Source organism: Pteropus medius, unplaced genomic scaffold, assembly GCF_902729225.1.
Source record: "Pteropus medius unplaced genomic scaffold, Ma_sr-lr_union100, whole genome shotgun sequence".
Taxonomy (NCBI): domain Eukaryota; kingdom Metazoa; phylum Chordata; class Mammalia; order Chiroptera; family Pteropodidae; genus Pteropus; species Pteropus medius.
The window spans coordinates 287,663-300,720 of NW_024352839.1; the positions used below are offsets into that span (position 1 = coordinate 287,663).

Here is a 13,058-nt window from a genome sequence, read left to right on the forward strand (position 1 = left end):
GGGCAGACCCGCAAGCTCCCATTTCATGAGGCCAAAGTTTTAATTTTATTCTAATGGACCACACGACTGGTTAGAGCATTTATTCCAATAATGGAAATCTCAAAGTGGATATATGAAATGTGACCACTGGAAAATTAGGCAGTTATTGTACCAATGGTCAAGGTAAGGTGGACTTGTTTGCCTTTACTCTTATGTCAGTAATGCCCCTAAAGAATACAGTGAGTTCCTCCTTTAAATTTAGTGTCTGGGGATCGCTATGATTTGGAAACTGGTATCAATAAAGGCCATAAAAGGTTACACATTGTGTGAACAATGGATCACCATGGTTGTATACGATTGATTGTCTGTGGGTGGTGGCAGGGGTCCCAGGGCCCTCTAAATCCCTATGAGGCTAGAGAGGTTGCCATTGACTCAGGTTAGGAAATGAGGCAGTGGGTCCTACACCTTAGGGCCCTGGGTTTGGGCGAGGAGACTGGATGCTCTGTAAGTTTGTCCAAGAAAAACCTGGAGCTCCTTGGGGGTATTATTGGGATGAAATAACTAAAGAAGCCCAGATTGCTGTGTTATCATCACCAGGTCTTCTGGTGAAGGTTCTGCAGTGTTAGAGGGCAACCTTGGAAACTATGAAATGGTTCTTCCTTCAGTAGTAGGATCTGTTAAGTGTCTGTGCCACAATAGATGTTCTTTCAAATATCCGTGAGGATCAGGATCTTTGTTGTAATAGAGGCATGGGCTATAGCAGCATAAGAAATATTTAAAGGTCTCAGTCAGCTATCTGTTCTTAAGAGTATAGACCTCAGCAAACCACATGACTGCTTTTTCACTCTCAAATGACTGCTCTTTCACAAGCAACCAGCTGATGGGTATGTATATTGTACAAGGTATCAGTCTTTCCCTTGAGCATTTCTATAGAGCAGGGATCAATGTCTTGTTGAGACACACAATCAGGAGTCACAGGCTAAGAGTCATTCCCCTGAGCCTAGCATCAGTCATAGCTTATGTTGGAACTGAGCTACATAATTCTAAGACACACATGGATATATCCAGGCCAAAACACAACCCAGGGCCACATAAACCCATTCCTAAATACCAATTATCAAACCTTCTGACTTAGGTGATAAAATTTATAACAAAGGCTCTGCAGGACTCAGCAAATGCAGCACAGAACAGCACAACTCAAAGCACAACCTTGCTAGCAAAAAGCAGAGCCATCTCCCACATTATTTAAAGTAGTTTTACCCATTTAGTAAGCTAGGAGCAAGAGAAGAAAGATCTTAAACAGTGGTGATAAAAGCCTAGAGAATGTCCACCCATCTATACAAATTATTTTGTGGTCATTCCACGGAATTGGGATTGACTTCTTTACTAATTTTACATTGAATGTTGAGGCTGATGATACTCCATGCATCAATAGATTTTGAAAATTTATTCCTCACAAAAGGGACTCCTGGGCAGTACATGGCCTGCACAAGCAGATCTGAAGTAGCTTGAGCAAACAGAATAGGTTGGCTTTTATAGTAGACAGCAGGTGGAACTGAATGTGGGCTGGAATGTGCAAAGTTTAATTTTTCCACTGGCTCCAAAGGAGGAGGTGCACATAGGCTTTCTTATCAGGCTTTCCAGATGTAGGGCCAAAGTGAATAGGGAAAGTGATGCTTAGAAAGTTAGTGGTCAAACATCAAAACTGGAGTCAGACTCTTTATTACATGTAGATACTATCAACAGTTTACCAATTAGTAAATTTAAGCACAGAGAAGTTAAATAATTTGCCTAATGTCACATAATTGTAAATAGTAGCTTTTCTCATTTACCACATTTTCTAATATAAATTTGTAGAATGTCAACAAGGTTTGATAGAAAGTCATGATAGAAACTCCACATTTATTATCCATTTTTTTCAACATTAAAATTTGTTTCTGAGAAAAGTGAGAATCAGGTCAAAGAAATTTCCACATCCATTATATTTTACCCTAGCATGAAATCTGATGCTCTATGACAAATGAATGGCAAGTAAATGATTTCCTATATTCGTTATGTTAGATTATGAATTCTCTGATGTTGATTAAGATGTGAAGACTGTCTAAAAGCCTTCCCACATTCTTTACATTCATAGGGTCTCTCACCAGTATGAACACTATGATGTTGAGTAAGTTCTGAGTCACGGATAAAGGCCTTCCCACATTCTTTGCATTTACAGGGTTTCTTGGCAGTATGAATTCGCTGATGTTGAGTTAGTTGTGAGGCACAAAGAAAGGCCCTCCCACATTGTGCACATTCATAAGATTTCTCACCAGTATGAGTTTGGTGATGCTGAAAAAGTTGAGAACCACAAATAAAAGCCTTCCCGCATTCTTTACATTCATAATGTTTCATACCAGGATGAATTCTCTGGTGTTCAGTAAGTTGTGAACTACGAATAAAGGCCATTCCACATTCCCTACATTGATAAGATTTCTCGTCGGTATGAAGTCGCTGATGTTGACCAAGTTGTGAACGCAGTCTAAAGGCCTTCCCACATTCTTTACAACCATAGGGTTTTTCACCAGTGTGAATTCTCTGATGTCGAGTGAGTTCTGAGCCACAAATAAAAGATTTCCCACATTCCTTACATTTATAAGGTTTGTCACCAGTATGAATTCTCTGATGTCGGGTAAGGTGTGCAGATTGTCTAAAGGCCTTCCCACATTCCTGACATTCAAAGGGTTTCTCATTTGTATGAATTCTCTGATGTTGAATAAGATGTGAACCACGAATGAAAGCTTTTCCACATTCCTTACATTCATAGTGCTTCTCACCAGTATGAATTCTCTTATGTTCAGTAAGATAGGAAAAATGACTAAAGACCTTCCCACAGTCTTTACATTTATAGCGTTTCTTACCAATAATAATTCCTTGCTGTTGCATAAGTAATGAGCCATAAATAAAGCCTTTCCCACATTCTTTGAATTTACAGAGTTTCTCTCCAGGATAAATTTGCTGATGTAGAATAAGAGATGTCTGCAGACTGCAAGTTGGCATTTTTTCATAAGTCTTTAATGCTTGCCCCAAATATCTCTCTTGATTTATCTCTTGCCTCTCAAATTGGCCTTTGCACTCCCAGTTATCTCTGATATTGGAGCCCAAAAGGCTATGACTTTTTTCTGTTATCATCCACTGAGATGATGTTACTTCATTGATTTCTTTTCGAAGACACAATTCTTTGGTCTTACATCTGAACTCCAAGTCTGAAAGATAACCAGAAAGTAAACACATGGTGTTTTTTGTTTGTTTGTTTGTTTTCTCTTTGGAGAGAAATAAAATTTCTATGGTAGAAATGGGGGGGAAATTGAAAATAACGTCTGTATGAAGTGAAGATGGCATACATGGCCTTCAATTTTCAAAAGAGGTCAAGAGCATAAACACTTAAGAAGGTGAGGGAGATCGTTAGGAAAAAAAGGTAAAGTCAGTAGTTTCTAAATTCAAGCATAGATCAGAATCACCTGAATAGTCTATTTAAAAAACTGGATATCAATGTACTACCTCACATCAAGTAAATAAGAATTTACACCAATAGGTCTTAGGTTTCCTATTTTTAATGCAATCAACCAGCCAATTTTGATGTTGCACAAAATTTAAGAATTCTATCTAGAATTTTTCAGTGGCTTCTAACTGCACTTAGAATAACATTTAAACTTTTTACCACAGCTTATGAAATCTTCCATATCTTTGACATATGTGAATCAAAATCCTATCAAACATCTTCTCAATCCTCTTCTCCCAATGTTCATTATGTACTAAATATTTATCATCTCTGAGCATCTGATAAAAGTCAAGCTCTTTACCTTTTCAAAAATTTCCACAGACTATTCAGTTTATTAGAAATTCTCTAAACTTGGCTCTTTCCACGGTTGCATAGCATACTCTAAGCCTCAGTTGAAAAGTTACTTCCTTAGAAAGTTTGAGCTAGACCACCCTATTTAAATTCATTCTTCATTCTCTCACTGCAATTTTCTGGATTTTAGAATTATACAGTCATTTATTTATTCATATATAATATTTTATTTTCTTACTGTTAAAACCCTTAAGGGGCAGGAACAATGGTTATTTCACTCACTAGAGAATAAGGAACATCTTACTAATAAAAGGTGTTCCATAGGGTATAAAGGGAAATATTATGCAGATATGGAATTATGGAAATTACTTAAGAACTATTGTGCTTACAGAATAGTTCTGAACACCTGTCTCTGATTTTAATCTCTCTCAAATCCCTGAAAATATATCCTTTTTACTTCATCACTTTCTTCAGATTGAAACAAAATCACGAGGCTAGATTATTAAATGATGCAAATGGAAAAATGATATTATATATACCTAATCACCTACCTACCTAATTGTTTCTCCATTTACACATATGCTTCTATCAATGCTCACTGCCATTTACGTATAGTCATGACCATCTTTTTTCTCCCATTTCAACCACTATACTGAGGTATATTTTCTTTTAATCTTCACTTGAATTTGTAGTATTACTCAACCTTCCCTCTAATACATGATCTATTTTGTTCCTCTAGGTTCTTTCTCAGGGCCTACTTTCCACTCCTGTCTTTTATATTTGTATTTCCAAGAAAACTATATCTTTTTCTCCAGGCATTAAAACAGGTTTGAAGCATAATAAAAGAGCTATGTAAAGTTAGGCAAAGGAACTTGAGAATATTGGGAGGCTAGGATCACCAGTTATTCGATAGAATCAGTCTGGGTACATGGGAACACTAGGAACTCTATAATAAACAGTGTAAGTTAAAGGAAAAAATGGAGAACAGCGGAACCCAGCAAAACAGCATAGATGATAGAAGCTTCGTTTATTCCTCTTGCGATCACATCAAAGTTGAGATGGAAACATGGAGCAAACAGCAAGCAGAGTCACCTGGGATCTAGAGAAACAGAAGCTCTACAACTAGGGAGAGAAATAAGAAATCACCCTGCAACAGTAGAAGGTAGGAGGAGGCGAAGACATGAGGCTGCCCGGTCCCCAGCGGCTGAGTGGGACAAAGGCTATGGCGGCGGCAGCTCGCAGTTGCAGATGCCTCTTAAAGGGGCCGGGTCCACGAGCAGACTTTCACAGTGACAGACCTGCTCACTCTGAGCATCAGCACCAGGTCGAATGCTCAGGGGGCACCAGAGACTATTAGAGGACACTGAGTTGCTGGAGCAAGGGCTGGAGGTGAGACTATCTACCAGGCAGAAGTGGTGGTGGTATCCATTGTTCCTCTGCTGAGCCCTCCCACCTCCCAGTGTGAGGACGCAGAGCTGCCATAGCAGAGACATCATCAAACTATATAACAGAGGTCACTTCGCCCAGAGTATTCCCTGAAACTCGGCCTCCCCACAACTCAGGCCCCACCCAAGCCACATCCAGGTATAGCCTCAGAGAATCAGGTGCTCACTGCTGAGCAGAGCCAAGACTCCCTCTGGTGGCAGCTGTCCTCAGTTTCTGGAGTGACTTCTTAAGGCAACTATAAGCATAGCACCTGTGGATTGCTTGATGAATTTTAACAGGCAGCTCTGGAGGGGCACAGGTTGGGGCTAAATTTGGCCTGCAGGTGAACCCCTCTCAGGACTGTGCTACTGGTCACCTATTACACAAAGCCACGTGAATAAGACCAGGAGACTTAGGAGCTTTGCTTAGTACATAGAAACAGGCACAGAAATGCAGCCAAAATGGGAAGACAAAGAAGTAGAAACCATATAAAAGAACAGAACAGAGATCAAGGAAAAATGGAGTCAAGCAATCTCACAGATGCAGAGTTCAAAATACTGGTTACAAAGATGCTCAATAAAATTAAGGGAAGTGTAGATGAACTCAGTGAGAACTTTAACAAAGAGACAAAAATAACATAAAAATGGAAATGGAAATTCTAAAAGGGAACTGGTCAGAAATGAAGAACACATTATTAGAGGGAATCAACAGAATGGGGGAAGAAGAGTATCGAAACCGATATAGAGGATGGGGAAGCCAAGGACACTCAACCAGAATGGCAAGAAAAAAAGTAACCAAGAATATAATTATAATTTAAAGGAGCCTATGGGATAAAATTAAGGATAACAACATCCATGTCATAGGAGTACCTAAAGAGGGAACACAAGAAGTTGAAAATATATTTGAAGAAATAATGATGGAAAACTTCCCTAACCTGTTGAAGGAAATAGACATACAACTGCAGGAGCTCAGAGTCCCCCAAAAAAACGAACTCAAAGAGGCCCACACCAAGGCACATCATAATTAAAATGCCAAAGATTAAATACAAAGAGAGGGTCTTAAAAGCAACAAGAGAAAAGCAATTAGTTTCCTATAAGGGAGCTCCCATAAGACTGGCAGCCGATTTCTCAAAAGAAACCATGCAGGACAGAAGGGCTTGGCACAAAATATTCAAAGTGTTGAAATCCCAGGATCTACAACCAAGAATATGCTATCTAGCAAAGCTATCATTTAGACTCAAAGGACAGATAAAGAGCTTCCCAGACAAAAATAAGCTAAAGGAATATATCGTCACCAAGCCAGTATTACAGGAAATGCTGGAGAGACTTCTTTAAGGAGAAAAAATATGTATCAAAAATAGGAATAAAGAATGGTAATAATTACAAGTTTATCAACAAGTACCTCAAATGGAAAAGAATTAAGTGCTCCCACCAAAGTGAATTGAATGGATAAGAAAACAAGACCCCTTCATATGCTGTCTATAAGAGACTCACTTCAGATTGAAAGACACACAAGACTAAAAGGAAGGGGATGGAAAAAGATATTGCCTTGATGGACCTAGAGGGTATTGTGCTGAATGAAGTAAGTAGAGAAAGAAAAATACCACATGACTTCACATATATGTGGAATCTAAAGAACAAAATAAACAACAACAACTAAACTAGAAACAAACTCATAGATACAGAGAATATTTTGAGGGCTACTAGATGGGAAGGGTTATTGGGAGGATGGTGAAAAGGGCAAAGGGATAGATACAAAATAATCATGGAGATAAAAAGTGTAGCATAAAGAAACTAGTCAAAAATGTTGTAAAAAGTGTGTAAGTGGGGAGAGGGGTACTTGATTTACTGAGATGACCACTTCATGAGTTATATAGATCTCTAATCACTATGCTGTACAATGGAAACTAACACATTATTGTATGCCAACTATAATTGAAAAAAAAACTCATTAAATTGTACAATGTAAATATGAGCAAACTAACTGTCTAATATAGTTCAATAAAGCTGGGGAAAAAAGATATATAAATTTTGTTATGTTAATTTAAAAATTAGACTCAATTTTAGAAAATGTGACTAAAGGTAAATTTAAAGGATATATGTCCCTAATCTTTTGGTTCTAAAGTAAAGCCAAAATGAGAATAGATACATAATCTAGTTTTTAAAAAAATGGAGAACATCAATCTAGATAATGGAACAGACTGAAACTATTCCAAAATGCTGAGTGAGTTTAGAATAATTACAACACAAATACTCCTGTGATTATAGGAATATATATGTATGTTTTGTGGATCCAATGAAATAATCATTTGGTGGAGGCGCTAGTAAAATTGTCCTTGAAATTATACAGAAGGAAACTCAGGCAAAATCTCTAACAATTTAAGCGGAGAAATTGTTCAGAATAAAAGAAAGTGTAGTAATGAGATTTAGTGAGAACATAGAATTCAGACAGATCAGCATTTCAGACCCTAGCTCTGTTGATGATTATCCTTCTGTTAAGGACACATTACTTTTAACTACCTCAATCACCATTACTTTATATAATAATAAAGAAATATCTATTCCATAAGCTTGTGAAGATTAGGAACAATACATGTAAAATGCCTGGCATAAAGAGCTCAAGAAGTTGTTACTATTGTTCTTATTACTATGGAAGAAGATTTGGGGGAAAAAGTGAGGGACTGAGCAAGGAAAATGATATTAATTTGTCTTGTACCTGAACTGCTTTTCATAAAATAGTCTATCAGAAAGAAGATAAATGTGAAAGGGGTGAGGCATGAATTAAACAAAACAAAACAAAACAAAAACACATACAATCACATATCTCCAAAACTGAAGCAGAAAGGTAGAAATAATACTAGGGTCACTCTCTTGTCCATGCTCCAATCATTTGCAATGTTAATTTCACTGTCACTTATCTTCCTGATGGCCTTACCTAGCTTTAAATCCAGTCCATCATAACTCTTACCTTGCATTCATCTCCCCAACCCTGATTAAATCCAATGCTGCTTACTGTTCTTCTCCATGTGAGTAGCTGAAGATGGCTGCTAAAAACACAGTCATACTGACTATTGTCACTATACATTCATTTATAACCACACACCTCTAATGGACCCTCAGCATTTCCCTCATCTCTACATGTCTTATTCTTCCATTCTGAGAAAATTTTCCCCATCTTTTCACTCTCCTAAAATCTCAAAACTATCTCATGGCTGATGTCCATACTGATTGTTTTGCTGAGAGGAAAAAAAGAATGAGAGAATTTTCTCTCATGCACTCAAATCAACCAACCTGTATATGACTGGGAACCAAAGAATATCTTCTCTGATAAAACCTTTTCCTGCTATGCTTCTTCAGTTTCCACACTCTCTCCTTCACAAAGAATTTCTCCTGCTCCCCTGTTTTGGTCTCATCAGCATCCAAAGACGCACTGATATAATTTCCTTTAAAGTGCACAAATACACAATTTCCTTGAGCCTAGGACCCACCCCTGCAGCTACCAATCATTTCTTTGTCCTCTGTTTTACAAAACTTCGCACTACAGAAAGTCCTCACTTAATGTTATAGATAGGTTCTGTGACTTTAAGCAAACCAACATATAACAAAACCAATTTTACCATAGGTTAATTATAAACAAGAGTTAAGTTCCTACAACAGTACAACAAAACAACATTATTCAAGGACATGCTATAGTTAGTTCCCTTCATCATCCACATATTGTCTCACTTCCTATTTTTTTGCATTAAAACAGTTTGTCATAGAAAAATGTAAACTTATGAAAGTGGGAAAAAAAAAACAATGTAACAATTACTCAGCTTCAATGACTGTCAACGTACAGATAATCTTGTCTATTCACCCAGTTCTCACATCAAATTCCACAGATTATTTTGAAGCAAATCCCAAGCATCATGTTATTTCATCTGTAAATATTTCAGCATGAACTGCTAGGAAAAGGACATTTTTGCAAAAGCATAATATAATAAACCTAAAACTTAACAGTAATTCTTTATGATCAAACATTCAGTTAGTCTTCGTATTTCCCCAACTAATTATAAATGTGTATTTTTCCATTTCTCTGAATCAGAATTGATATGAAGTCTATATATGAGACTGAATGATATATTAAGTCTCTTTTAATCTATAAGATATATAGTTAAAGATAAAATTCAGTTTGAGTTCAAAAGAACCCTTCCAATTCACATTCAGGACTACAGGGTTTTTACTTCATATTATTAGTCTTATGTTTGTATTTCCTTTCTCTCTTACCAAATGTCTTGATTTTCGAAGACTCCACTTAAATTGCTCATTTATTTTATTCCACACTATATACACAACATTCTCGGAATAACAATATCAACAATGCTACCACTAGTATTATTAATAAAAACACTGAAAGGTGCATTTTTGTTATTTCTTTTATCTTTAGCATATATAACCACTACACACGCATTTAAATTGAATTGTTTCAATTCTAATTTGGTTCCAGGGATTTTTCTAAATTTAATTTTGTTTTATAATTATGTAAGATATTTATATAGTTCCCAACTCAAATTTACAAAACATACTCAAAGACATCCTCTCTTCATCCAACTCTTTTCCCTCCCGCTGTAGACCAAAAAAAAAGCAACAAACAAACAAAAAAAAACCAAACCAAAAACCAAAAACCAAAAATCAAAAAACAAAACAAAACAAAAAAAACTTCTAAAAAAACTATAACATCCTTTCTGTTTTAGATAAATAGAAGCATATTTTAGTATAATCACTGTTTGGCCTTAGTGCTATAATTTTGGTCTATGACACATAACCCCTCGAATATGCACACATCCATGTCATGTCTTTTACATAGTCTTTAACTATGTAGACCATTTTACTTATTCTGTATTTTTAGGTATATCTTTTCATATTTAGTCAAGTCCACATTTTTGATCCAATGGTTATATTTATCCTAATAAGTTTATGTAATACCTGTTTTCTCCTCCCTCTCCTTCTTCCCTTCTCCCTCTCCCTCCCCCACTTCCATCGCTCTTTTAGCTATTATCTAACTGGTGTTCTATCATGAGGAATATTGGAAGTAACTACTAACCTCTTTTCTCTCTCCCCAGCTTCTGACTTGAAACAATTACTCCCATTAATACCTATAAGGTAATATGTAAGTTTATAACACTTTTATAAACTCTCAACATTCTCACCCTACTTTTTGGAGAATTATACTACATCTGAGCAATAATACTATACTCCCTCCCTTAATACCACCATTGATATTAGATATACAGGTTATTATATATATTTAATGTTCAATACCAATCTCTATTAATTGACATGTCTCTATTTTGGTTTTCTGAAGCTCATTTTCTGTTGGATTCATCAGGAAGAAGTTAAGGGAATAATATTCCCAACTGCTGTATGAATTAAACAATTTGGCTAGATATAAAATTCTTAGATCAAAATTCATGTATTTATATAATTAAATAGAAAAATATAAATTGACTTCTGAAATAAAGCTTTGCTGTAGAAAGACCAAATGATAATCTGATTTTCCTTTCTTTATAAGTAACTTTATGCCTGGATGCCAAAGCTATGATTTTCCTGGGCAAATGGTGAACTACTGCAAAACATAATTCCAATCCTTCTGTTCTTAATTTTAGTTATCTTGTATGATTTCTGGTGATTGTTGTTCCATTGTGCTCTTATTGGAACTTGTAATGAAGATGTTAGCTCTTCATTGCCTATCTTCCATACTTTAAAGATATAACTAAAGTATACATAAAACTTGATGCCAATAACACTGAAACATTATATGAAAATTCTCATGATCAAACAGAAAACCAGAATTATACCACAGCCATTAAAATAAATAAAGTAGTAGGTAAGAACTTTGCACTAGGCTTAAAAATAAACATAAGATTTAAAAAAACTGAGAAGAGACATCAGTGGGCACATACTGTAGGAAAAAAGACTACAGAATTAGTCCAGACAACTTGCTAAATAAATAAATTTTAAAATTAAAAAATAAAAAAACAGCAGTAACAACTCCTGGAAGGATCAGAGTTGAGGAGGTGGGGGAATCACTAGGGAAATGCAATTCCAAACCACAATGGGATACCACCTCACACCCAATAGGATGGCTATTATTTAAAAAATAAATAACAAATATTGGTGAGAATGTAGAGAAATGAAAACCTTGTGCATTGTTGGTGGGACTATAAAACAGTGCACCTAATGTGGAAGACAGTAGGACAGTTCCTCAAAAAATTAAACATACAATTACCATATGTCCAGCAATTCCAATTCTGGATATATACCCAAAAATTTAAAAGCAGGGAGTCGACATATTTGTATATCCATGTTACTAGCTGCATTATTCACATTAGCCAAAAAATGGAAGTAGCCAAAGTGTCCATCGATGAATGAATGGATAAACAAAATGTGGTAAATGCATACAGTAGAATATTATTCAGCCTTAAAAGAGAAATTCTGACACATGCTACAACATGATGAACCTTGAGGATATTACACTAAGTGAAATAAGCCATACACAAAGGACAAACATTGTATAATTAAATCAGACACCTAGAGTATTGAAAATCATAGAGTAGAAAATAGAATGGTAGTTCTACTGAGGGCAGAAAAAATTGAGAATAATTATTTAACGAGGGCATAGTTTCATTCTGGGAAGATGAAAAAGTTCTGAAGATGAATATAGTGATGGTTACACAACAATGTGAATGTACTTAATGTTACTGAATTTATACTCAAAAAAGTTAAGATGGTAATAAATTTGGTTATTCGTATTTTACCATAATTGGAAGTAAATAACTCCTACAAATTAATATTTAAGAAAATATACCTAGAGAAATGCAAATTAAGACCACAATAAGATATCAACTCACACCCGTCCAAAGGGCCATCATCAATAAATCAACAAACAAGTGTTGGTGAGAATGTGGAGAAAAGGGAATCCTCATGCACTGTTCATGGGACTGCAAACTGGTAGAGCCACTGTGGAAAACAGTATAGAGGGTTCTCAAAAAATTAAAAATAGAACTACCATATGACCCAGAAATTCTGCTTCTGGGTATTTACCCAAAGAAAACCAAAACACTAATTCAGAAAGATATATGTACCCCTATGTTCACTGCAGCATTATTTACAATAGTCAAGATATAGAAGCAACCTAAGTGCCCGGCAATAGAGGACTGGACAAAGAAGATGTGATACATGTATATACACTGGAATATTACTTGGCCATAAAAAAAGAATAAAACCTTACCATGTGTGACAGCATGGATGGACGTGGAAGGTATTATGCTAAGTGAAATAAGTCAGACCAAGAAAGATGAATACCAAATGATCTCACTTATGTGTGGAATCTAAAGATCAATATAAACAAAACAGAAACAGACTCACAGATGCAGGAATCCAGCTGATGGTTGACAGATGGAAAGAGTTGTGGGGTAGGGTGAAAAAGGGGAAGGGATTAAGAAGTACAAATTGGCAGGTAAAAATTGCCATGGGGATGTAAAGTACAGCAAAGAAAATATAGTCAATAATATTGTACTAACTACGTATAGTGCCAAGTGAGTATTAGACTAATCAGGGGGATCATTTCATAAATTATATAAATGTTTAAACACAATGCTGTACTCCTGAAACTAATATAAAATAATATTGATTGTCAATATTGATTGTAATTGAAAAATCAAAAAAAAAAAAGAGAAAAAAGTGAAGGAGAAGAAGAGGTTCAAATTTCCAGGTATAAAACAAATTAGTCACTGGGATGCGGTATACAGCATAGGGAATATAGTCAATAATACTGTGATAGC

The 13,058-nt window shown here is 35.8% G+C and overlaps 1 protein-coding gene across 11 annotated transcripts in view; it reads right to left on the reverse strand.

Annotated features, from left to right (window-relative positions):
* Positions 1-1,685: 1,685 nt before the first annotated feature.
* LOC120592464 (zinc finger protein 850-like) overlaps positions 1,686-13,058 on the reverse strand; it is a 36,524-nt gene continuing 25,151 nt past the window's right edge. For 10 of the 11 annotated variants that reach the window (XM_039850162.1, XM_039850158.1, XM_039850165.1 and 7 more), the window contains one exon: positions 1,686-3,224. In XM_039850162.1, the coding sequence (XP_039706096.1) occupies positions 2,032-3,224 (1,193 nt within the window). In that variant the 3' untranslated portion in view covers positions 1,686-2,031. Of the gene's footprint in view, positions 3,225-10,318; positions 10,371-13,058 lie in introns of all 11 variants that reach the window. The other variant, XM_039850166.1, reaches the window with a different exon arrangement.